The sequence below is a fragment of the Pelodiscus sinensis genome, chromosome 11 (genome assembly GCF_049634645.1).
Source record: "Pelodiscus sinensis isolate JC-2024 chromosome 11, ASM4963464v1, whole genome shotgun sequence".
NCBI classification, from domain to species: domain Eukaryota; kingdom Metazoa; phylum Chordata; order Testudines; family Trionychidae; genus Pelodiscus; species Pelodiscus sinensis.
This window is the reverse complement of record NC_134721.1, coordinates 8,312,303-8,337,533: the sequence shown is the minus strand read 5'-3', so window position 1 is coordinate 8,337,533 and position 25,231 is coordinate 8,312,303. Positions and strand designations below refer to the sequence as shown.

The following is a 25,231-nucleotide window of genomic DNA, read 5'->3' as shown; positions in this document are numbered from 1 at the left end:
ATGGTTTTATACAGAGGCAATAAGATATTCTCTTTTTATTCTCTATCCCTTTTTTAATGACTCCTAACATTGTTTGCTTTTTTGACTGCCGCTGCATGCTGAGTGGATGTTTTCAGATAACTATCCACAATGACTCCAAGATCTCTCTCTAGAGTAGTTGTAGCCAAATTAGTCCCCGTCATATGGTATGTATAGTTGGGATTATGTTTTCCAATGTGCATTACTTTACATTTATCACCATTAAATTTAATTTGCTATTTTGTTGCCCAATCACTTAGTTTGGTGAGATCTTTTTGAAGCTCTTCACAGTCTCGCCCAGGCCAGGCATGGGTCACTGGTGCCTAGAGATTGCAGCCCTGTTTGCTTAGCACTGCATACACACGTTGTCTGTTTCTGGGGCAGGGACAGACAATCTAAATAGACAAAAGAGACACTGGGGTGAAGGGACTTGCCCAAGGTAACACAGTAGATCAGTGGCAGACCAAGACCCATCTCTTGACTCCCGGTCTAGTCCTTTGCATGCTAGACCTAAGGATGAGTTGAAGCTCAATATCGGCACCCTCGGGATGGAGCTGTGCACTTCAGTGTCCGTTTTTTAAATATTTTTATTTGATTTGTCTGCTGTACCACCCTTGGTTTTAAGAAATTCTGACTAATACAGTGAGTGTCTGAATGTAACAAACAAATGATCAAAGAATCATTATTGGAACACAATTAAATACCATTGCCTATCTGAAAAAGTGGTAAATCTGCAACAGAAGTTCTGAAGCCTTCAGTCTTTGTAGTTTCATACTGAATTGGTTCTGGACTGAGTAGTTATCTTATAAAACAGCCATGGCCAACCCATGGCTTATGAGCCAATGCAGCTCTTCCCCCCCCCCCCCCCCCTTAAAGTGCAGCTTGCGAAGCCTCCCCCTAAGCTCACTGGGAGCTATCCGGTGTGGGTGAAGCAAAATGGCACGAGCCGACGGGAGCCTGATGTGGCTGAAAAACCAACCTGAGGTTTTTTAAAGGGGCAGTGTCCTTTTTTTTTTTTTTTTTTTTTCCGCCTTGACAACTTCCCCCCCGGCTCTTTGCGCTATATGCACAACTTTTTTGGCTCTTTGCCTGTAATGGGTTGGCTACCCCTGATTTAAAAGATTGTTTAACATATATCAGTGCTTGGAGTATTCTTCTTTTCAATGTTATCCTTAAGTTATTTTTGCATTAGCTACATAGATCTAATTTATGCTAAAATGGATGAGCATGTGTGACCCACACCTATTCTGTTGTCTGCAGGGAACTTGAATTTTCAGAACAATTGAAAATCACTCATAACTCTGATATATTCATTGGAATGCATGGAGCTGGGCTTACCCATTTACTCTTTCTGCCAGACTGGGCTGTTGTGTTTGAACTGTAAGTCTGTGTTTTTCTTTAACTCTATAACTTGAAATATTTTTTCATATGCATGCCCTTGTCCATATTTTAGTATTTAAAGCAACAGCCATATGGTTACTTGTGTGCTTCCATTATAAAGTCCTACTTCAGTTGCTCATAACTTTCACCCTTGGAACTGAAACATTTTAGGCCTACTCACTGGCTGAGGGTAGTTATCTTTTTGCAGGAAGATCTGTTATATGACAGTCTCACCACCTAAGTCTGTGATTTCAACGGAGCTCATGACTAAGCAGGGAGGAGCCTACTCAGTCATTGGATGGGAAAATGCCAAAGGAAGGAGGGGTGTAAGTTGAATTCTTCTCTGAGGCTACGGCTACGCTGCCGTTTTTTTGCAGAAGAGGATATGTAAATTACACTCGCATTTGTATATCTTCCAATTCTTTTTGCGGAAGAGGTTTGCCAATAAAAATCCCCGTGTAGATGGGGCCATTTGTTGGGGGAAAAAAAACCCTCTTTCGCAAGATCCTGTACACCTTGACTTTTGAGGAATAACAGATCTTGCAAGAGAGTGGCTTTTTTCTGACAAATGGCCCCATCTGCATGGGGCTTTTAATCGGCAAAACCTCTTCTGCAAAAAGAATCGGAAGAAGATATGCAAATGCGAGCGCTATTTGCATATCCTCTTCCGCAAAAAAGCAGCCGTGTAGCCGTAGCCTGAGTCACTGTAGCAGCAGTACTATATGGGGATTGTGGTGACCCGGTGAATCAGTCAGATGAGATGGGAAATGAAAGTTCTAACTCTTAAAGATTCCATGACTATTGTTACAGGAGTAAGGAGGTTCTGTGCACGCATCCTGGCTAACTTCCAGCTCAGATATTTGCATTCTGTCTTCCCTACATTTCTCTGGTAGTTCCACTTAAATATGTATTTGTGCTGCAAAGTAATGTTATGTTGTACCCTGGCTTTTTAAAAACTAAGGGCAACTATACTGCATAATATTAAGAGCATTTATTTCCACCTTGGCTAATCCTGTTTTAAACGAATGGAGTCACCTAGGTTATAAGCCACAATAGGATTTGGTCCATTGCTCAGGGTCTTTGTTTTATTCATTGACAACAAACATGCACACTGTAAACTTATCCATCTTGATAGACTTTAGGGCAGTTGTGGGTAAATACTGGCTACAAAATGACAGTGATGCTACATGTCCCCAGGTACAACTGTGAGGATGAACGCTGCTACCTGGATTTAGCAAGGCTGCGAGGCATCCGTTACATTACCTGGCAGAAAAAGAACAAAGTGTTCCCTCAAGATCAGGTAACATTTAATCGTGGGGGGAGGACATTATTTTTCACCTTTTTTTTTATTGTTTAAAGGTAGATTTATTCTTACTCCTCTTGATTCGTATGCCTGAAATATGATTACTGTGCTTTAGCCTAGATTAACTTTTCTGTTTTGTTTGAGTCATTTTATATTAATAGCTGGGGGAGGAAGAGAAATGGAATTAATAGGTAATTAATTCAAGTGGTCAATAACATTGCTCTTACAAAGTCAGTTGCTTGCAGTGATGCTTTAGGGGAGATCCACTAGTGGATTGGTGATGATAAAATAAAATGGTGATCACTCATTTTTCAAATGAAAGACGTGCCTGATTTGCTTGCATAATAAACCTGTTTCGTTTTTCCAGGGACACCACCCAACACTGGGAGAACACCCAAAGTTTACTAACTACTCATTTGATGTGGAAGAATTTATGTACCTGGTGCTTTTGGCTGCCGATCATGTATCACAGCATTCCAAGTGGCCATTTAGGGTAAAACATGATGAATTCTAGCTCAAATTTCTGGTTTAAAAAAATTACTTCATTAAAATGTGTTAAAATAGATACAAATCCATGCTGGTCTAAAACATACAAACTTCTAGGAGGGAAAAAAAATCCCTCCCCCTCCATCAAAAACACTCCCATAGATTTTTTTTTATTCTCTTCAGTTTTAAATTTTATTCCAGCAGTTTTTTCTTGGTGACTGCTTTTTATCAAGATTATTTTTGCACTCGTTTTTGGCGTTGCTAATTCTCGATACTTGACTATTTTGTATAAAGATTTGTCCATTAATTTCATGTTATAGTTGTCTCATGTATACATTGTACTCTTGTGGCAAGCTGTGCACACTTAGAGAGGGGGGAGTGGGTTGGATTATGCATGTTGTGGAAGGATTAATACAGAATTACTTCTCAAGTTGGTTATGGTATGAAAGACGTATGTATAAAGTATAAAAAGGGAAACCGTTCTCCCATCCTGCCTCTAGTCTGGTCTTGAAGCTTCTATGCTACAGTACTGTATGTGTTGCAAATAAAATATCTGGGTAGGAATTGACTTCCTATCTTTAGATTTTAAGCCATTTCTCTGTAAGGCACCTGTTGTCCATAGAAAGCATTTTCTGTTTGATAGTGTATACCCTAAAGGTCACATTTACACTTGGAGGCATTTTCCAGATACCGGTAGTGCATCTTGCATTTTTAAGAATAAAACCTAAACCTTAGACAGTAGCAATAGTTTACATTAATCTTGTGGCTCTCCCTACTCCTCCAAAAAAATAAGGTTACAATTATAAGAAGCACCAGCTGTGACAAACAGTCCCTGTTTGGGTTAAGTCACGTCTTACCTTCCAAACTGTAAGAAATCTTTCTTTTTTAATCCTATCTTGAGATAATTCCAGGTATTTCCAATTTTTTTTCACCAAAGCGGCTTTTCTGTGGCAAAAAGCTTGACAGTCTAAACCGTATTATGGACACTTTCTTTGCAGAGGTTTAAGGGAGTTGCCTTTTTGCTAGCTAAATTGATAGGATGCTGTAAGCCTGTCACCTACATTGAGAGAGAACTAAATCATGAAAGAAACGTTATTCTAGGCAATACGAACCTGTTCCACAGTGGGACTCGCTTCAGTGGGATCAGGCCCCGTAAATGGGAGTTTCAAAAGTTCTCTGTATTGGTCCCACGTGGCTCCCATTCAAGTCATGTGGTGCTTTACCGTTGCCTTCAGCATTAGACTAGCGCTGAGTGTGGTCAGAAATTCCACCATCACGGTGAAATCATGACCCTGTTGAATTCAATGGGCACTCTCATTGACTTCAGTAATGCCAGGTTGATGTGTAAAAGACTTGTATAAATATCTGAAGACGGAGTTCAACAAGACAAAGGACAGAGTTCCATGTTCTGCTGTGGATTTTTGAGAATGAATTCCATGACACTCCTGTATTGTAATGGTACAGTGTCTCAGCTGCCTGAGGCAGAAAATATATTTGTATGCAAAAGCAAGAATGTGTGATGGTAAGTGTAAATACTTGAGTGGTATAATTGTGGATATTATTGACTTCCATTCTGTAACAATCATAGGCAATTTCACAGAGAGTAGGCATATTTACTGTCCTGCCTGTAATGGTAAAGATAAATTACTGTAAGTATTACTTGCCTATAGATCTTTCATGACCTTCACCGGTGAGAAAGCTAGAGATCTAAAACAATATGTTAAGATACCTGGTTCAGTTTTTAGAGTGGGACATCGGGTAACTGACAGATAAAGCTGTTTCACTTTACAGGAGCTGTAGAAGCAAAATTGCACTTCTTGACATGAAAAATGTAAATACAAATATCTGAGAAATAGAGTTCTTGCATTCATATGCTTTTACCTCATTTTTTGAAAGAGAAAACTGTATACAAGAAATATGTTAGTAAATGTGTACTGAAAATTTAAAATATTTGTCTAACAATAACTATGAAATGTTCTCAGATATATTTAATAAAGTGAGAATTTTATATAAAAAGCACATTGCTTGCAAAAAGGCCACTGTTTTTCCTGGGATTAAGGAGGTGGTGTGTTGTGTGTCTAGCTGTCTGGATAGTACCTTTTCTTACCGTGACAAAGCCCAGATGAGCTCCACCATGGATGGCGAATTTGAATATCGGGTTGTATCTATACCTGACTGCTGAACTATTGATTGTATACTGATGTGCTTCTGGGTGAATTAATAAGTTGGTTGGTTAAGTATAAGCAAGTGTCCTGCTTTGAGACACGTTGGTCTCGTTAAAATTAACATAAAAAGAACCCAGCTTTAAAATTAGTAAGGTAACGCCCCTTGGACTCAATAAAAAGGGATAATTCTAATAGATTCCATTCAGTATTGACTACAGCACTTACCCAGCCTAGTTTAATTTCATCTTTCAAATCTAACTGGATCTTGGAATATTCATAAAACCTGACCCTCTTTCATACTTACATCTAGTTTAAGAGGTTGGGTGTACTGCATAAAGCCCTGACCCTGCAAAGACTTAAGCATGTGCATGGCAAGTAGTGCCTGGAAAGTCAACTCTCAGGCTATGTCTGTGCTGCATCCCTCTTGCGCAAAAGTCTATGGAAATGAAGCACAGATTAGCATATTGCCGTGCTTCATTTGCATAATTAATTAGGGGCCCTAAAACCCAAGGGAGGGCAAGGTCTCATGGAGGGAGTGATAAAGTGTTTGAGGGTGTGGAAAGAGCAAAGAGAATGAGAACTCTAAGGGTGTGTCTAGACTACCTAGTTTTGTCGACAAAAGTGGACTTTTGTCGACAAAACTATACCAGCGTCTACACTACCGCTGAGTTCTGTCGACATAACATCGACAGAACTCAGCAGTTTTGTCGACGCTGGTAAACCTCATTTTACGAGGCATAACACCTTCTGTCGACAGAACTCTGTCGACAGAAGGTGTTATTGCCTGTAACATTGCGTCCAGACTACGGAGTTCTGTCGACAAAGCAGCTTGCTTTGTCGACAGAACTCAATGTGTCTGGACGCTCTTTGTCGACGGAAGTTTTGTCGACAGTATCTGTCGACAAAACTTCCGTCGACAAAACGCGGTAGTATAGACGTACCCTAACAGTGAAGACGCCAAGCCTTAGCTAGAAGGAGTAGATGTTTGAGGACTTAACAAGCCTGTTGCTCCATGGATCCAGGAGTGGGGGGAATGTGGATGTAAATTGCTCATGCGAGGGGCTATTGTGTCAAGACTCAGAGGGTGCATCGGTGGATTTCTGAGGATGGGAGAAATCAGAAAGTGTTTGTGCATGGGGGATATAGAGCTGGAAGAGAAGATAGGTGCTAGAGATGTCAATCCCCAATAGGAACGTAAAATGCCGTTTAACTGGTTAAGCAGTTAAACGTATTGTTTAACCACTTAACTGATTAAAGGAGGGGGGAGCACTGCTCCAGCTTGGCTAAGCTGGAGCACCCCCAGCCTGTGGAGTGCCCCCCAGGGCTGGAGCAGCAACCTGTCTGCGGTGATCTGCTCCAGCCCCACAGTTAACTGGAACCAGTAAGCATCACAGTAAGGGTGACGCCTAACAGTTAACCTTTCCCCTCCCTAATCACCAAGACTGTGTCTAGACTGGACAGTTTTTCCGGAAAATCAGCCGCTTTTCCGGAAAAACTTGCCAGCTGTCTACACTGGCTGCTTGAATTTCCGCAAAAGCACCGACTTCCTACTGTAAGAAATCAGTGCTTATTGCGGAAATACTATTCTGCTCCCGTTCAGGCAAAAGTCCCTTTTGCACAAAAGGGCCAGTGAAGACAGCTCAGATTTGTTTTCCGCAAAAAAGCCCCGATGGCGAAAATGGCGATTGGGGCTTCTTTACGGAAAAGCGCGTCTAGATCGGCATGGACGCTTTTCCACAAAAAGTGCTTTTGCGGAAAAGCGTCCGTGCCAATCTAGACGCTGTGTTCCGAAAATGCTTTTAACGGAAAACATTTTGGTTAAAAGCCTTTCCGGAAAATCGTGCCAATCTAGACACAGCCCAAATGGGGTAGAGAGTAGGTGGCAGATTTCAGAATCGATAGTAAAGAATGGGGGAAAATGAATGGATGTGGTCATAATGGACCTTGTTGTGCTTCTCCCTAAAAAGGTTGCCTACTCTGTTTTGGTAGAAAGGCTGGAAATGTTTTGAATGTTTTATAGAAAATCTTTTTTTTTAATTAATGTGCACACACTAAATTTCAGGTTTTCATGTTTTGAATGAAACACCGAAAAAGAACAAGTATTGGATTTTTCCTTCTCCCACCCCTTCTCCCCCTCTTTTCACTGGCACTATGGGGGCAGAATGCCTGGGTAGGGAACAGCGAGGAAGGAAGGGGAGCAGCACACCCTCCCAAATGAAAATGTTTTCAAATTAAATATTCATACAAAAATTAAAATCCAGAATTGTTTTTCCAAACGTGTAGTATGAAAACTATTTTGAAATTTTTTATTTTCCCCCAGCTTGATATTGGGTCAGAATTAATAAGAATTCTCTGAGACAAGAATATTATAGACAAATGATTTTGTGTTATGAGTGTAGTGTGACAAGTCACCTGTTTATGAAGTCGAGATGTGTTCTTCCCTCATAATATTCCATTATCTTTTGAGTTCAACCTTATATTGCTGTAGAGTGGTGTTTTTTCAAACTTGGGTCGTCTGGCCGGGCTAGGGTAAGCTGCTGGCGGGCCTGTGCCTTTTTGTTTATTTCATGTGTCTGTAACCACATTGAGTAAACGAAATAGTGCGGGCCCACCAGCGGCTTAACCTGGCAGCCTTGCTACCCAATTTGAAAAACACTATCGAGTATCAGTGATCCAGTGTTAATGTTCAGTAATCTAGCTTTCCATTCATCAGTTTCATTCATTTTATTCAAACAATTTTAACTATTGAAAGAGAGCATTACTTGAGATACACAAATGCTGTAGCACTTTGCTTGAAGCAAGCAAGTCGTTTTTTTCCAGAGGTCTGCATCCTGACCTGCACTGCTTATAAATCTACCTTACTTTTGTCCTCAGACTTTTGATTTCCTTGTAGTTCTAAAAGAGAATGCTGGCTTCGGAATACATGAAAGACTACAGCACTAGATGGCACTAGAACACTTTCAAATGTCATATGTGACTGGGGCTCTTTAAATGGAATCTCATTATAAATTCAGAGAATCGGTTCAGAGTCAAATACAATAAAGCAGCATCCTATAGATGACGATTTTGTTTTCCCCCTTCCTATTTTTAGGGAGGAATTGTTTGAAAAAATAATGTGGACAGTCTTCAGATTTAGGTGTCAGGTTTTCAGATGCTAGAACATCTGAATTTTTTTTCATTGCTTGGTGCCTTTACAAAAAAAAAAAAAAAAAAACTTAACTGGGCTTAGAAAACAATTTTCAATGAACTTTCTAGCACTCTTATTTTCTTGTGAAAGGGCAGTTAGTACCAAACCATCACTTCTTACCACTTAACACATTTCCTGTTCGGCTCGGAGGCCTAATTTCCATTTGTGCCATAGCATTACCTAGGTTGCATGATCCATTATGTATCATCAAGTACATAATTATCTCCACCACTTAGTTCGGTAGGGGGTTGTCCTTGATGAATGCGCACTTGGTGTGGTTGGATTTAGAAACTGAGGCCGACAGATGCTCGCAAATCAGAGCAAAGGGACTGCAGAGTGGAACTCTCGCCTGGGTGTTGGTTTTATTACGAGACAAAAGTAACTGAGTGGATTCATCTTTGAAGAAAGATATTTGGATGGATTTGTGCTCTTTTTTCAGAGAAGTTAGACCAAGGTTAGCTGCATTAGGAAGGGACAGATGGATTAAAAGTAAGGTTAACCTATGCACTTTGACCCTTTCACTTGACCCTTTGGTGCTGATTTCCTCCTGGGAAGTGTGGAATAATAACAACTCCCTCTTACAGTATATAAAGTCATTGGGAGCTGATATAGCTCAGCACTTGGTAAGATCATGCTTAGAACTTTCTTTAGCTGAACAAAATAAAAACAATTGAAGACAAGGGTGGGTAATTATTTTAATTAGAACCAAGATGGACCATAACATATACATCTTTTGTTATACGGTATAAGTTTTGTTAATACAAGAGAGAATGTTATGGCCAAAACGTTCACAATTAGGGTGTCATCAAGCCCTTGGGCTGGGATTTCCAAAAACAGCCTAAGGGATTGAGCTGTTCAAATCAGAATGAAATTCAGAATCTATTCCCTTGTCAGTAATGCAAATGCTTCCCCTTAGGGATATAAGCAGAGAGTGTTGAGGGATCGTTGGTGATATGCAGAAAGAATTTTCTGCACATATAAGAGGACTGTAAGAGTAAAAAATACAGGAAAAACATCCCACATTTTGCACAGTATTCATGAACAAATGTATCATGAGATGAGTCGGTCACTATTTATCCAATGACAATAGCAACCTTACCATTGTCCTTTGGCTGCTGTAGTCCAATGAGTGTTATTTGCATACAACACACTGACTGGAAAGGATTTATTACCTCCTCCCCACTGCTACTTAGGTGTAACAGGTGGGCAGGCAGAGTTCATTTGGGGATCTGCCTCGTTAGTCATTGCATTGGGCTATTTAGTTTGGACGCTGAATGCGTGGGGCAGAGTTCATTTGCTGAGATGTTCTTGCACTCTGATTGTTACAGCTCTGAGCTTGGGGGGTGAGGAACTCGGCTTAAGTGCTCTGTTTGTTAATTGATAGGGGGCCAGGCCACTGAACAGAGGCAGCACTATATTTTAGTGCCTGCAGATGCTCTGGGAGTGATTGTTTTCTCCTGGGGATTAGAGGAGTTAGGTCTGAAAGGGGCAAAAGGGGAGGCTGCCCAGACCCAATTCTCAGCAGGCATATGTCATGTTATTTCTATGGTTGTCGGTGAAACTACACCTATCTACATCAAGCAAGGGACTAATCCTGATGATTAATCCACTCGTATTTAGGTTTGATCTGCAGCTTTGGTTGGAGGCTCTGTTGGGATCTAAAGATAATATCAGGATGGATACAATTATCTGTAATGTTAAAATTTACTAATGAAGATGCAGCCTCATTCTGCACTGTGCTACTGCCCACTGATTTCATTTCCCAGGCCTTATCCCTGAACCATCTGTTAGGTGATAAAGGAGCAAGGTGTGTGCATGACAGTGATTGTCATTGGACAGCATTCATTATTCCATCAAGAATGTAGCGTGTCGGTCAATGAAAGGCGTGTTTATTGAGTTGACCGCTTGAATTGTTTTTTCACTGTTTACCACGTCAAAGCCCAGCTAATATAATGTGGTAGCCTTCTACTCCCCAGGGCTACTCAACACACAACCTGTGGGCCTCATGTGGCCCACGGCCCATTTGTTTGTAGCCTGCGGTGTGGTTTGGGCTCAAGTGGGAGCTCGACACGTGGCCCGTGGGTGGGATCCTTTGAACATGGCCTCCACTGGGAAACGCTCCACAATGGCGAGGCGTCTCCCAGGCGGGGTGAGCACTGAAAGATGCAAGCGGACGGGCTGGTTGGAACAGACGGGTACAGGGTGCTGGTATTTCTAGTCCCCAGGGAGGAGGTGCCAGGAGTGCTGGGGGCACTTTGTGAAAAGTTATTTGCATACATTTGCATATATATTTGCGTGTATATGCAACCACACTTAGGCCCTCTGCATGTGCTGTGAGCATCATTATGGCCCCCGGGGCTTCCAAAGTTGAGTAGCCCTGTACTACCATTTCATTGTTGTCCAAGTGACCGTATAGCCTCAGTTTGTCATAAGTGAAAGAACTTGAGCAGCATTAGAAAAGTAATCATCATGTGTTAGTGGAGGAGGATCTGTGGAAGGGTCCGAGAGACAGGGAATCAGGACAGACTCATAGACTTTAAAGTCAGACTCATAGACTTTAAAGTCAGAAGGGACCATTATGATCATCTAGTCTGACCCCCTGCACAGTGCAGGCCACAGAATCTCACCCACCCCTCTTAGAATAATCCTCTCACCTATGTCTCAGATATTGAAGCCTTCCAATACTTTGAAGGCCCCAACATGCAGAGAGTCCTTCAGCTGTGATCTGTGCCCAAATGCTACAGAGGAAGGCGAAAAACCTCCAGGACCTCTGCCAATCTACCCTGGAGGAAAATTCCTTCCTGACCCCAAATATGGCGATCAGCTAAACCCTGAGCATGTGGGCAAGACTCACCAGCCAGACACCCAGAAAGTTCCCTATAGCAACTCCTATCATCCCTCCATTGACCTATTTCCAACTGGAAATGAATGGTCAATTAGTTACCAAGATCATGTTATTTCATCCAACCATCCCCTTATCATAGAATCAGAACTGGAAGAGACCTTAGAAGGTCGTCAAGTCCAGCCCTCCGCTCTAGGCAGGACCAATCCCAACTAAATCAACCCGGCCAGGGCTTTGTCAAGCCGAGACTTAAACACCTCTAGGGATGGAGACTCCACTACTTCCCAAGGTAACCCATTCCAGTGCTTCACCACTCTCCTAGTAAAATAGTTTTTCCTAATATCCAATCTGGACCTCTCCCACCACAACTTGAGACCATTGCTCCTTGTTCTGCCATCTGTCACTACTGAGAACAGCCTCTCTCCATCCTCTTTGGAACCTCCCTTCAGGAAGTTGAAGACTGCTATCAAGTCCCCCCTCACTCTCCGCTTCTGCAGACTAAACAGACCCAAGTCCCTCAGCCTCTCCTCGTAGGTCATATGCTCCAGACCCCTAATCATTACTAAACAGACGTTACTAAATGAAGGCGTCCGAGCTTAGATGAAAATGTCGTGTTGAAGAACATTGTAAAAGGGTGAACCCCAGCCTGACTCTCAGCGGGGGAAACGGTGTAGTGATTTCTCCTCCCTAGCCACCCTTCCGTGCAGAGCTGCATTCAGCCTCTCCTTCATTTATTTATCCCGGTGTTAAGTTACTTGTAAGTATTTCATCTTCCCTTTTTGCCCTCTTACATATGCACCATAAGTCATGATTCAAGAAGCTTTCATGCTATTTGACTGTTTAAAGCTGGTTTTTCCCCCCTGTAGCTTAATGTTGTTGTTGATCATTTGAATAATTGTCAAAAGCATTTCAGCAGGCAACAAATGGTGATGGTTTGTGATATCCCTCTTTCTTGAATTCTTCACCCCAGTTCCCATTCCCCCCTCACATCACCATCAGGTAAATGAGACATCAGCATAGATAGGCTTTTGAGAATTTCTTAAAAAAAAACCATGGAGGAAGGAGGCTACCTCCAGAGCTGGAATATGGTCAGCAAAGCACTGAAGCATGTGCCTTACTTGGGAGTGCCGGGGCTTTGTTACACGGATTGATTTAAGCACATGCAGAATCAGAGTCCAAATGTTCTACAAGAGAGGGGACAGAATAGGTTAGTGGTGAATACACAGGTATGATGGGCTCTATATTACTGGCTCTGCTGGAGATGTTTGTTGGTCGAAATTAAACCTTCCACCTTTGGTCAAATTAAACCTTTTTTGTGCCTTTGTTTCTCCATCTGTGTAATGGGGAAAACTTACCACACAGAAGAGGTTTGAAGCAAAATGCATTCATGTCTGCCAAGTACAGTGGACTCTCCTGATGGAAGACACTGTTGGAAGTGCAGAGTAATCTGTGTTACGAATTACTAATTTGGATAATAAATAAAGCTGAAATGTGCATCAGTACAACTTGAGGACTGAAAGCAGTGCTATGATTTGAACTGTGGTGAGTAATCCATTTGTTCATTGAGTACAGTGCTTGAATGAATGTTTCGTGTATGTGTGGTGGTGGGGTTTTTTTTCCTTGAAGCTTTACATGAAAACTCTCTGGGATGTGTGTGTAAAAGGTATTTTTAAAGTGGACGTTAATTGTTCATGCTATGCCTTTTTTCCTGACAAGAGGGAACTGCAGAATTAATCCAATGCAGAATATTAAACATTTCATTAAAATACTGCTAAGTAAACCAAGAGTAACACAGATGCTCCAAATCTCCTTCCAGTGCCCTTGGTCACAATAGTGCCTTTGATATTATCTATTCAGCATTTTAACATTCAACCCTGAGAAAAAATTGGGAAGCCTAGACCTTTTAATTCATGCTTGAAAAAAAAAAACATTTCTGAATGTTATGTAATGAATCCATCATTACTCACTACGCAACCTTAATGCTTTCCTTTTGAAATCAAGAATCCAAGGGGGGAAGAGAGGGCGTTTTAAAAATGGACAGCTTGCTGGGTATTTGATGGAAAGTGTGTTTTACTGATCAGATTTTAAATAGTATTGATATTAGTGCCATAAAATGACATCAGATCAGAAAGTTGTTCTCCCGTAAAAACCACAGTAGCAAATACAACCTCCCTGTGTGTTCCAGGAGTTTGACTCTTCTGCGGAAGACACTTATGGTAGTACAGGTTGAACATCCCTGGTCCAGCATCCTCGGGACCTGACCAGTCCTGAACGAAGAATTTTGCTGGACCAGGGGAAGTCAATTCCAGTCCCTCTGCTGATAGACTCTGAGCTCTCCTGAGGTCCATGTGTAGATGGCTGGGCTCCCCTCCGGTCTCCATGCCCCCATCTGGCTCCTCTGCTGGCCAGTCTGGCTCTTGTCTTGGCCATCGGCCTGACTGCTGGGCTCCCTTGCCCGAGCCCCCAGCTGGACTGTGCTGCCTGTCCACCCCGGCTGCTGGCTGGGCTCACGCTGCCAGGCCAGGCTCCACTGCTGGGTCCAACCACTCGGTTCTACACTGCCAGCTCCCTGCCTGGCTCTGCTGCCAGCCCCAGCACTGGGCTCCAGGCTACTCTCCCTGGGACTCTGGTCCTGCCACATCCATGGTCCTGCCAGACCAGAGAGTCCCGGACCACAGAGGTTCAACCCATAAACATTTCTCAAAATCTGCTGACTTAGCTGTCACCCAGACAACCTGGCTTTCCCTTGGATTTTGCTGTAATGCAAACAGTAGATAATGTTTTTCTTCATTAAGGGCATTTGTGGATAGCCCCATCTCGAAAGACCCATGTTTACTCTTTTAGGATCTTCCTCTCTTATCTAGGGACACATTTACACATCCATCTACATTTGCCTAACCAGTATTTTTCACCTGCTCCAATTAGCCAAGTTGTTTCAATACTAAAGTCTGTTTTGACATGTCATAGAGCTGTTAGCGTTCAAGGCTAGAAGGGAGCATTCAATCATGTATATCTGGTTCTCCACCTTTTTCTTTTCCCCTAGGGTACGTCTAGACTACGTGGCTCTGTCGACGGAGCCATGTAAAATAGTTTACTTGGCATAGTCAAAGAAGTGGGGATTTAAATAATCCCCGCTTCGTTAAAATAAAAATGGCCGCCGCGCTGTGCCGACGATCAGCTGATCGTCGGCACAGCACGGCAGTCTAGACGCGGCGTGGTTGACAAAGGAAGCCTTTGTCGACCGCACCGCGTCTAGACTGCCGCGCTATGCCGGATCAGCTGATCGTCGGCACAGCGCAGCGGCCATTTTTATTTTAACGAAGCGGGGATTATTTAAATTCCCACTTCTTTGACTATGCCAAGTAAACTATTTTACATGGCTCCATCGACAGAGCCATGTAGTCTAGACATAGCCCTAATGTGCTATAAAAACTCCCCAGTCCAATTGTGCAACAAAACTGATTTCTGCACATACAAAACAGCATTAATGGGTAGCAAGCCGGGCAGTTGTCTGGGGTCACATGCTGCAGGAGGCACTGTGGAGTGAAGGTGCTTAGGCTTTGGCTTTACCCAGAGCTACACCAGGGACGGGTGGGCTTTGGCTTTCCGTACTGGGCCCTAGTGAGTCCAATGCTGTCCATGCTTGGTGGTCTCCCCAGTGTCCGCTGGATCCTTGCTTGAGAACCCCTGCTGTATATCAGAGGCCTTCAAGATAACCTTGTGCACTAAGCCCAACAATAGAAATGAGACCCGTGTATTATGGCCCATAGGAGACTGTGCCACAGGCAGATGAGGGACCAAGGTGCAGCAATGCTGGAATCCCCCGCGTTGGCAGGGAAATGATGACATGAGACATAGCCAGGTAATCTGGCAAGAAACCCAGACCCACATTCTGCAGAGGAAGGCAGAAAATCCCCCAGGTCACCGCCAGTCTGACCTGCCAAGATTTTGTCCGTGGATTTAGCAGCTTCCAACTCTTGATAAGACTAAAACCTTGATCTTTTGTTGGAAATGCTTTTCGGCAACATTTCACTTCCAGTTTTGGCTTAAGCATAGGGCCTTTTCTGTGTTAGGCGAACTAAGCCAATTTCTGCAGATTCTAGCACCATCTAAAACCTGTATGAGGACAAGGGGATTTTTTTTCTAGACTTTCCCACTGTGTACGAGGCTTCAGACTAGAGCGTACGCGTCTATTTTAATAGTTTCACAAAAGTGTACTGGAGACTTGCTTTAAGCCTCCACTTTTAAATGCTATTAAAATTAATTTTGTCTGCTCTCTAGTCACATTTAAAGTGTGCTCAATCATTGTCAGCAATGGTTCATTGTTGTAGTGTAGATCAGCGGTTTTCAAAGTGGGGTTTTTTTTCCCCTCATAACCCAGTTGAAGAAAATTGTTGATGCTGCGACCCAGCATAATTTGACTGGAGTCTGTGGTGGGGCTGCTGATGAGAGTTTTGGGGTGTAGGGGTAGGTAGGGCTGGGGCAGGAGGGGTTCACCTTGAGCAGCTCCCAGTCAGTAGTGCAGTGGGGGTGCTAAGGTGGCTTCCTGCCTCTCCTGGCACCGCAGACCATGCTGTGCCCCTGAAGCAGCCGGCAGCAGGTTCCCAGCCAACAGGAGTGCGGAGTTAGTGCTCAGGGCAGAGGCAGTGTGCGGAGCCCTGTGTGCTCTCCCCTTCCCCCACCCCCAGGAGCTGCGCTTGCTGCTGGCCGCTTCTAGGGCACAGCACAGTGTTCTAGGGCACTGCAGTCAGGACAGGCAGGGAGCTGCCTTAGCACCGGCACTGGCCCCTGTGCAACAATGAGACTCATTGCCCAACATTCCAGGACCCAGTGCTGGGTCGTGACCCATAGTTTGAAAACCCCTGGTCTACATCTACACTGCATATTGTTGCACACTAAGATATGCAAATGAGGCGTGGGGATGAATATCGCCGTGCCTCATTTGCATACCTAATGAGCCGCCATTTTTGCAGGATGGGCTTTTGCGCAAGAAAGAGCTGTCGACGCTGCTCCTTGTTGCGCAAAAGCCCGTCCCGCAAAATGGCGTCTCATTAGGAATGCAAATGAGGTGCGGTGATATTCATCCCCGCACCTCATTTGCATATGTTATTGCGCAACAATGTGCAGTGTAGACATAGCCCTGGTGTAGACCCGGTTTAAGCAGCCAGGTGAGACCCTCAACACCATCCTCAATGGCATTGAACGATGATTCTTCACACACTGCGACACAAGAGCACCGCTTTGATTCTCCAGCTTCCTATGTGTTGCTAATTTCCGACTCAGAAAATGAACCTAAATCTACCAGCTGCTGTTCACTGTGGTATTTCCAGATCTAGTAAAATGGCATTTGCAGTGGCTGACCTCTCAGCCAGATGGGTTTCAGAACTCAAAGCCCTGCCAACAAAAGTGCCTTTTGTCTACTAGGAGTCAGCCAGGAAATAAAATGACTACCCCAAGTAAAAAGGAAAAGCGAGGCAGAAGAAAAGCAAGAACATTGTATAATAGACACTTGATTTTTTTTGTGTGCAGAACTAATTCTCTTATTTTCATATACCAGCTGTGATACGGGGGAAAGAAAGCCTATAACGCGTACCACTGCTCATTGGATATGAAACAGCATACTCAAGTTGTGTGACGCACTAGGCCTCAATGCCTTCAAGCGCATTGTAGAGCATATTAATTCAGGTCAAATTCTGCAATTTGGGTGTCTCGTCACAGCTTCATGAATTGTGATAAACTGGATACAGAGGCTGGAGTGGTTCAGACCATCCCCTTCTATGTGTATTACCTTGAATTTTTCAACGATGAAAGTTCTGTCGGTTCATCTAGCGTTGTTGCGTTTCTTTGGAGTTCTTGAGTTTTCTCAAGTCTTTATCACTGACTGCTTACCCCCTTTTCCGGTATATTAAAGAAGGTATAAAACATTAGTGCAAATAACAGCTGTTTGGACCTCTTCCCTCTTAACCTTTATTTCAGTGTTGAAAATGGGCTTTTTCTGCCTCTTTGTTTCTGTCTCTTTACCGGTTCCACATACACAACAGTATTGTGGCTTTCATACTATGGCTATTGTGTTGTATCAATAGCCACTTTTGAGGGACTTTGTTCAAGGCTTTTTTAAAGTTCACCTAACTTATATCTACCACTTCTCCTTGACCATTATTTTTGGGATATTCTTAAAGATGTCACTAATGGACAGCCACAATTTTCTTTTTACGGAGCCTAATGCTGTGTCTCGGGATTTAATGTACAATCATAGGTGTGCGCAGGGGGTGTGCCGGATGTGCTCAGGCACACCCTAATGTCTTAAAAAAAAGTGGCTTTGCATTTTAATTTAATCACGTGATATGCTCTTTTAGTTTTAAAGTATGGATTGTTGTATTATGCAATAAGCGCCGAATTGCGTAATACAGATGTTGTAGAAATGTATAGAAAGCCTGCGTTCACTTGCAGCATGTACTTTATGATTGAGTATTCAATAAATGTTCATCTTTAAAAAAATAAAATTCCTTGGGCGCACACCCTAATGAAATGTGCTGCGCACACCTATGTGTACAGTACTCAGTTTTGTCTGCTAGGATATCTTAACTAGCTTCCTCATTTTGTTTTTTAATTCCCCCTTTCAAAAGTTGTTACTGCACTCATTTTAGCTCCATCCCTCCTCTAAAGACGTTGAACTTTGTTACCTTGTCACTGTACATTGTTGTGCTGCTACTAATACTTTATTCGCCCAACAGTTGTTATGACTTGAACGGTCTCCCATCATTCTTTGCATGTCTACACTTGCACTTGATCCACAAAACTTTTGTCGTTCATGGGTACTTAACCCTCCTGCCTTCCCCCCAGGAATGACCAAGTTTACCGCAGCAAGTAGAATGCTGTTTTGTTGAGAGAAGCGCTCTTGTGCCAATAAAGTGAAGCCTCCTCATTGAGGGTGTAAGTATTTTGTTGGCAAAAAGTGCCGACCAACAGCCTTTCACGCACACTGACTTTTAGCAACAAGGCTGCGTTGACATGGCCTTGCTGCTAAAAGCTGCGTAATGTAGACATGCCCTAGTAAAGGGCAGGTTGGAATACTCCTGGTCATGACTCAATGTCAGTGTTTAGGACTCTGTCTGAGACCTGAAGCCACCCCCTAAAAGATGGAATCACTCAGACCTGGATGTGGTCAATGAGTTTTTCTGTACATTGGAGTTTACTAAAGTTCTAGCCATTCCCTGAAACCGTAGTCAGCTGTGGGGAGAATTTATTCCCCAGCCTCTCCGTGGTAGTGCAAATGACAGGCTGAAGATGTAATGACACTTCTTGTAGTATAAATTATTTACCAAACAATAGATAGGAAGAATGCCATCTACTGCAGTGTGCTTACCGGATCTATTGCAAATACTTTTGTAGTCCTGCAAGATGATTTTTAATGAAATTTCTTCCCCCAAGTATTTCTTGAAATATTTCTCAAGAATACTTGGCTTGCCAGGAAACCAATTCCTATCATTTGCTTACATGTAGCTGGATAGGACAATGTCTACACTACAGAATTTTGTCGGAAAAACGGCTGTTCTTCCAACAAAATCTGAGTAACGTCCACACTGCAATCGTGTTCTTTCAAAAGTAAATTGAAAGAACAGAGGGGTTTTTCTGGCGTTGGTAATCCTCTTTCTATGAGGAAGAAGCCTTTTTCCGAAAGAGCTCTTTTGGAAAAAGGCGTGTGGGGAAGAGGGAATTCTTTCACAAGAAGAGGAAAGAGGACAAAGCACAGGTGCTTTGGTGGCAATTCCACCCATAGTAATCACAGCTTACATGCAAGATGGTGTCCATTCAGTGTGGACGCTATCTGTCAAAAAGCAGATTGCTTTTTCGATGCACTTTCGCAGTATGGACACTTTCTTTCGGAAGAAGTTTTTCAGAAGATCTCTTCCAGAAAAGCTTCTTCCGAAAGAAGCCTGCAGTCTAGACATAGCCTTTGAAAGAGGCTTGTATAGTTTTTTTTAATAGAACTGCCATAGATTTTGTTCTACGTGACTTTTTTTGAGGGTGGGGGACCCCATGTATTAAGTTTCAATGTCTTCTGGCATGTGCTGTTAGAGAAGTTCATCCGTTAGTACTCAAAAGGCATGAGGAAGAGAAAATCTTTGATGTTAATTTGTAATAGATACAGTGCAAACTCTCCCCACTTTGCTGACATTATACTGTATCAGTTAGTGAATTTAGACTAAGGGGATTATAAAGGAATTTCTACCCTTGGTTTTCCTGGAGTAATCTTCTTTATGCAAGGGTCAAAATGGATAGGGATTAACAAAGCAATTAAGAATCAGATACAACAGGCCATTCTATGACCTATAGTTTGTAGAATCCATTAAAGAGGAGTAAATCTAGATGGAAAAGGAAGGCCCTTCACCACTTTAAATTGAACATAGTCACTAGCACACAAAACAGATGGTTCTGGGCTTCAGTATTTAGTTGACAATCAGGGACTTGGTCCTACTCGCATTGAAGTCAATGCAGAGACACTTCAGGATCTCGTATTCATGTGTTGATGATTAAAAAAAAACCCTCAAAATTAAGACAACTTAAACTTTGATTTTTTTTTAATATGCCTCCCCTTGCCCCCAGTGCAGGTCAGTTGAGTATACACATCTTTCTGGTGCGAGCTTTACTTCTTTACCTACAGAGCATGATGTGCGGCCCCTCAGTTCTCATTTTCCTTAGTGTGTCCCATAAACAAAAGGGCTGTCAGGACGTCATTCGCAGAAAGTTTGGTGCTCTGGATGATGCTGAGTAGTCATGCCTGTGAGGAAAGACTTGAAATATTTTTCAGGCTGTAAGGTTTGCTGTGAAAACAGGGCATGGAATGTTTGTCCTGGGAAATATGTATTTAGCGTGTATTTGTATCGCAGTGTAGAGGAGAAGCCCCCATCAGGCTCTGGGACACCTCTTGATCTTAGCGCATGTCTTCACTCGCTGCACCAGTGATTGATATTCTGGTGTTCAATTTAGCGGGTCTAGTATAGACCCGTAAATCGAATGCTGAGCGCAGCTCCGGACAGCATCTGTACTCCTCACAGTTGCGAGGAGTAAGTGATGCTGATGAGTGTTTGCTCCCATCGGCCTCCCACAGTGGGGATGGCACCAAGCTCAGCTCAAGTTAAGTTGACCTTCCAAGCCGACCTTCCAAGTCTAGTGTAGACCTGGCCTTAGTGAATTTGCCTAATTACCCCCCCCCCCAACTATTCTTAGTTCCTGCAGGGCTGTGTTCCCTCCTTCCCCATGGAATTACAGACAGCCCATGGTCCACATTCATACATAAATAATTGCAATTGTAATACAATGATTTCATAAAATACTTAATTTAGGAAAGGTTCATTTAATTCATGATGGTTAGACCTGGAAATCTGTGCCCAGAGCCTAAATCAATTCCCTATGTAAACAAACTTCCTCCAAGAATTGTGAGCTTCCCCAATCTGAATTTGAACTAAATTACAGCTGAGGTGCCACACATCATGCTTCATACATTTAAAAAATGTGAAACTGACATTGGAAAGAGACATCTGCTGCAATCTGCAGATTGCCTTTTGTCAGGCATTGGCTCAGCTGCGGGAGAGGGTGAATCTCACCCAGCATGTAGAGTGCTGTCGGTCATCCAAACAGATCAGCATGATGAGTCCAGAGAACTGAATTCTAGTTTTTCTGCACTGGCTGCATCGATGTTCCTAAAATGTTAACAAACAGCAGCAATCCAGAGTACGCATAGAAGAGACACAAATTGTAATGGCTTTTGATTATGCCCACTCTGAGGTGCTTATGCGCTAGAGGGGTTCCGGTTCTAGGAAGCTGGTATTAACAGTGATACGCACACAAATGATCACATAAAGAAAGCATCTGTTGATAGCCTGTACTAAAGGCATTGCGACTTAGGTTAATTAAAAGATAATGTCAAAGCAATTGAACAGTGTCACTAGGTGACTGTCTCCAGCACTAAGATAAATACTAAGGGGATTTGTAGAAAATAAATGTGGCACTGGTAGAATACTATTTTGAAGTAGCAGGAGCTTGCTCTGTCACACTGTTACATGTCATTAGTGATATTAATATGCCGTATGACGTGCAACATATCTAACAAGAAAGAGTGAATGTAGCCCTTTTATGAAACTGGCAGGTTACTCTACCTTTAAGTGGAGAAACGGGCTCAGAAAAGCACCGTGCTTTTTGGTTTTCAGAGCAAGTAAATTTCTGGGGAATATGGACATTTTTCACACCTAGGTGTTCACTGTGTCCTTTAAATGCCATCAGGTGTTCGGTGCTAAAGTTTTATGCCCAAAAGAAAGTAGTTGGATTTCCCCAGAAAATAAAGCTTTTCTCATTATTTTTCACTAGACCTGATACTTAGAATATAAAACACAACATTTCCATAAGGGGGAACTAACACGTACCTTATAATTTACAAACATATCCTATATAGTACACAAGAGACCTTTCCTCTGTGTCCAGTTAAGTGTAGTGATGGCCAAAAAAAAAAAAAAGTAAATAAAACTCTGGAACACAAGTACCACAATGGAATGAAATCTTGTATGAAACTTCCTGAAACTGCTGACTAAAAATTTCAGTGAATAGAGTGCCTCAAAGAGATGATATCTGAGCAGCTGATCAATGGTCTCCTTATCTTATGCAGCTTCGGAGCTAGTTCTTGGGGTCCTTCCTCTTCCTAATGGAAGTATAACTCTGCAAGGAAGAGGTTAGCTCCATATGCACAAGGCTAAGAGGTTATATACACACATGTGCATGAAGACATATTCAGCTAAAGATAGAGAGCCAAATTACTGCCTTTAATCTGGAATGAATTTGGCTCGGTGTGGAAATAAAGAGAATTTTGGGGGGAAGTATTTGATTCTCTTAAAGTTAACAGAACGAGGCATTCTTGAAACCCAAGACAATCACTCTTTTATGAATCCGAGGAACAGAGGTGCATTGTATTTTGCAGAGAGGACGTAGCATCTCTAGTCTCGGAGAGGGCCTACCTTGCAATAAAACACCCCCAGCTGACCTGGGACAACTGACTTGCACTTGCAGGGCTCAGTGTCCGGGGCTGTGAAACTGCAGCATAGATATTCTGGCTTGGGCTGAAGCCAGAGCTCTGTGACGCACAATGGGAGAGGGCTCCAGTCCCCAGCCCAAAATGTCTATACTACATTTTGATAACCCTACAGCCTAAGCCCCCCGTGAGCCTGAGTCAGCTGAGGCAGGCCAGCTGTGGGTGTTTTATTGTAGAGGCATCAGCCCCTACGATTTGTAGCTGCCAAGTTGCATTGGTGTGTGTTTGTGGGTCTCCAAGCAAGTGGACTGTGGATAGGGTTGTCAGGTGTCCGGTTTTGAACTGGACAGTCCAGTATTTGAGCTTTCTGTCTGGGAAACGAATTGAGAAAATACCAGACATATAAATTAATTTTCTAATTAAGTTAGTTTTATTATTATCAGGAGTATCCGTACGTAGTTGCGTACTGCCTGGCTGGTAGACATGCTCACGCTGCGTGAACATGTCTGCCAGCCAGGCAGTATGCAACTACGCAGTGGAGGGGAGGGGTCGGGGCGGGATGGAATCCCCGGGGGCTGGACTCGGTCCCAGTGGGGTGCACGGGCGTGTGCAGGACGGGCAGCACCCCGGATCCGCATGCGCCCGGGTCAGCCCCACTCCCCTCTGGCCAGTTACCCCCCGACCGGCCCCGCTCCCGGCTGGTCCCCCACCCCGCCCCCGTTCTGAGATCACGTGTGTCTGGTATTTTTTCGAAACCCATCTGGTAACCCTAACTGTGGAGAGAATAGCTGTGTCACAGGCCCTGCTGACAGCACCAAAGATGGCCGCCCCTCTGACAGAGCGGGGCCCAACGCTGAGAGGGTCTAAGCCTGCATCGCTATCATTGGATCTTTCAGTGCACCTTTTAAAACAGCAGGGCTCCTGGCTCTTCTTGTCCTGAGACAGGACAGGGCATTGGAGGGTGACTGTCATTACCGGGTTTGTTTATTCCTGGCGGTAGGACAATGTAACCCTTTGGGTTCCCTCTCGTCCAGGGCTCGCTGCATTTCAGAAGGGCCAACTCAGACGAAAGGCTAGCAAGCACAACTGCTTTACAAAGAGATTGCTCCATGCCGAGAGGGACTGTCCAGGGCTGCAGTGGAATTGTTGATGCCTAGGGAGCTTGTATTTAACCAACTCTCCTCAGTCAAACCCCATAGCGCACAGTCACAGCACCTGCAGGCCCTGGTCTTACCTTTCCAGATGAAGGACCTCTGGAACCACACGTGCACATCCAGGGTTACAGGAGGAGCTGTCTGGTCACAGCACTAATGTCAGAGTGGCCGCCCCCAAAGCACTGCCTATCCTGCACACTCGGCCAGCGCCGTGCCAGGAGAGAGCAATCCTGCTCTCGTGACTCCCGGTTGTGAGGCGAATTTGCACCCACCGAGAGCAGGGTCTAGAACTTTCACTCCCTCAGCGGGTCCCTATCCAGATCCCCTCACCGCCTCTGTGTGAGCGCCACGTGAGGTGAACGTGACACGGTGGCGGGAGGCTACCGTCCTGACAGTGCCTTGTCAGTGAACTTTGGATCAGGCCAGCAGAGTAGCAGCAACAGCCCGCTCAACTAGGCCCAGCCGCACCTTGGGCTGATGCTACGCCAGCCTGAGCAGGCAACCCAGAGAAGGATTTTGATGGATAAGAGAAGAAAGAGGTTGAATTGCTATCTGGCTGCTTGTGCTCAGAAAGATCTGGAGAGTTTCCCACAGCACAGGGTCTGTAACAGTGCAGTACCCAAACGAGGAGGCATACGGATCATGCTACCTATAAATCGAGACACAGCAGGTTGTTGAGAAGGGCTATTACTACAAGAGCAGTGACTGGGGCTTTTCTGTCATTTCCATGGCACCTCCGATTTAGGAGTAACCAGTTGTTCCAATAACAAGGTGACCGGCGTGGGTTGGAATTTCAGAAATGACTAGTGACTGGGCTTCTGCATAGGGCAAGGGCAAATTTAATGGGGGTTTCTTGGCATAAATTTACCCTTTAAAACAAACATAATTACTCAGTCTGGTAGACAATAGGAAGTTATATTGACCTGTATCAGCCTGGAAGGACTGTGCATTTAAGCTTCCAGTAAAAGTTCTCTATTTCTCTGCTAAACTGTTTGTTACACAGAATCCTCCTATTTGCAACAGCTGTGATAAATGTCTGTGTTTTAATGAGTGGATCTCCTAATCATTCTCTTCAGTGATTAATGTCTTGATGGGCCCTTTCATATTTTACAACGTGCTCTTTTCATGCTTTTAAGACCGATAGCTGCAGCTGAAGATTTTTTAAAGAGCCTATTCCTTTAAAAGGTGGTTTAAAAAACAGTTGGCATTGAGGTGCGTGATGAATTTTTAATAGTTAAAAACCTAGCCAGAGAGCAAAGAAATGATTTAATGGGCTAAATAAATCTCTTTGTGGGGTTTACTGTGCCAAAATGGACAGCAACGGCTTTAAAAATCTTTCCACAAATGCTTAGATCTATACACCAGTACACTCTGTATATGGTGTATCCATAGCAAGTAATGGTTTAGTGTATCTTTTTAGGAAGTGAAGGAAGGTACTAAAAGAATTTCCTCTGCTAGGACTTTGCATAATAACTATTAGGTTTGGAGCAGATAGTTTAGATCTTCCGGGGAATGGTCACTGTGATGGTTCTCAGGCTGAGGCCTGTGGATCACTGACAGGACCGCATACCCCTTTTCGGGAAACCATGGAGACGGAAAATATTAGGAGGGGAAGTGAGGTCCACTAGGACACCTTCCGTGTACAGAGAGATCCAGAGGATTTAACACTGGAG

General features: G+C 43.5%; 1 protein-coding gene across 5 annotated transcripts in view; it reads left to right on the top strand.

The window, feature by feature from the left end:
• The window catches only part of EOGT (EGF domain specific O-linked N-acetylglucosamine transferase), a 65,932-nt gene that overhangs the window by 29,062 nt on the left and 11,639 nt on the right, over positions 1 to 25,231 (top strand). For 4 of the 5 annotated variants that reach the window (XR_012906444.1, XR_012906445.1, XM_075938561.1 and 1 more), the window contains exons 15-17: positions 1,279 to 1,398; positions 2,596 to 2,698; positions 3,069 to 3,194. Coding sequence is in view for 3 of the 5 variants with exons in the window: in XM_075938561.1 (XP_075794676.1) it covers positions 1,279 to 1,398; positions 2,596 to 2,698; positions 3,069 to 3,194 (349 nt within the window). In the remaining 2 variants the exon portion in view is untranslated. Of the gene's footprint in view, positions 1 to 1,278; positions 1,399 to 2,595; positions 2,699 to 3,068; positions 5,207 to 25,231 lie in introns of those variants that run through there. The other variant, XM_075938564.1, reaches the window with a different exon arrangement.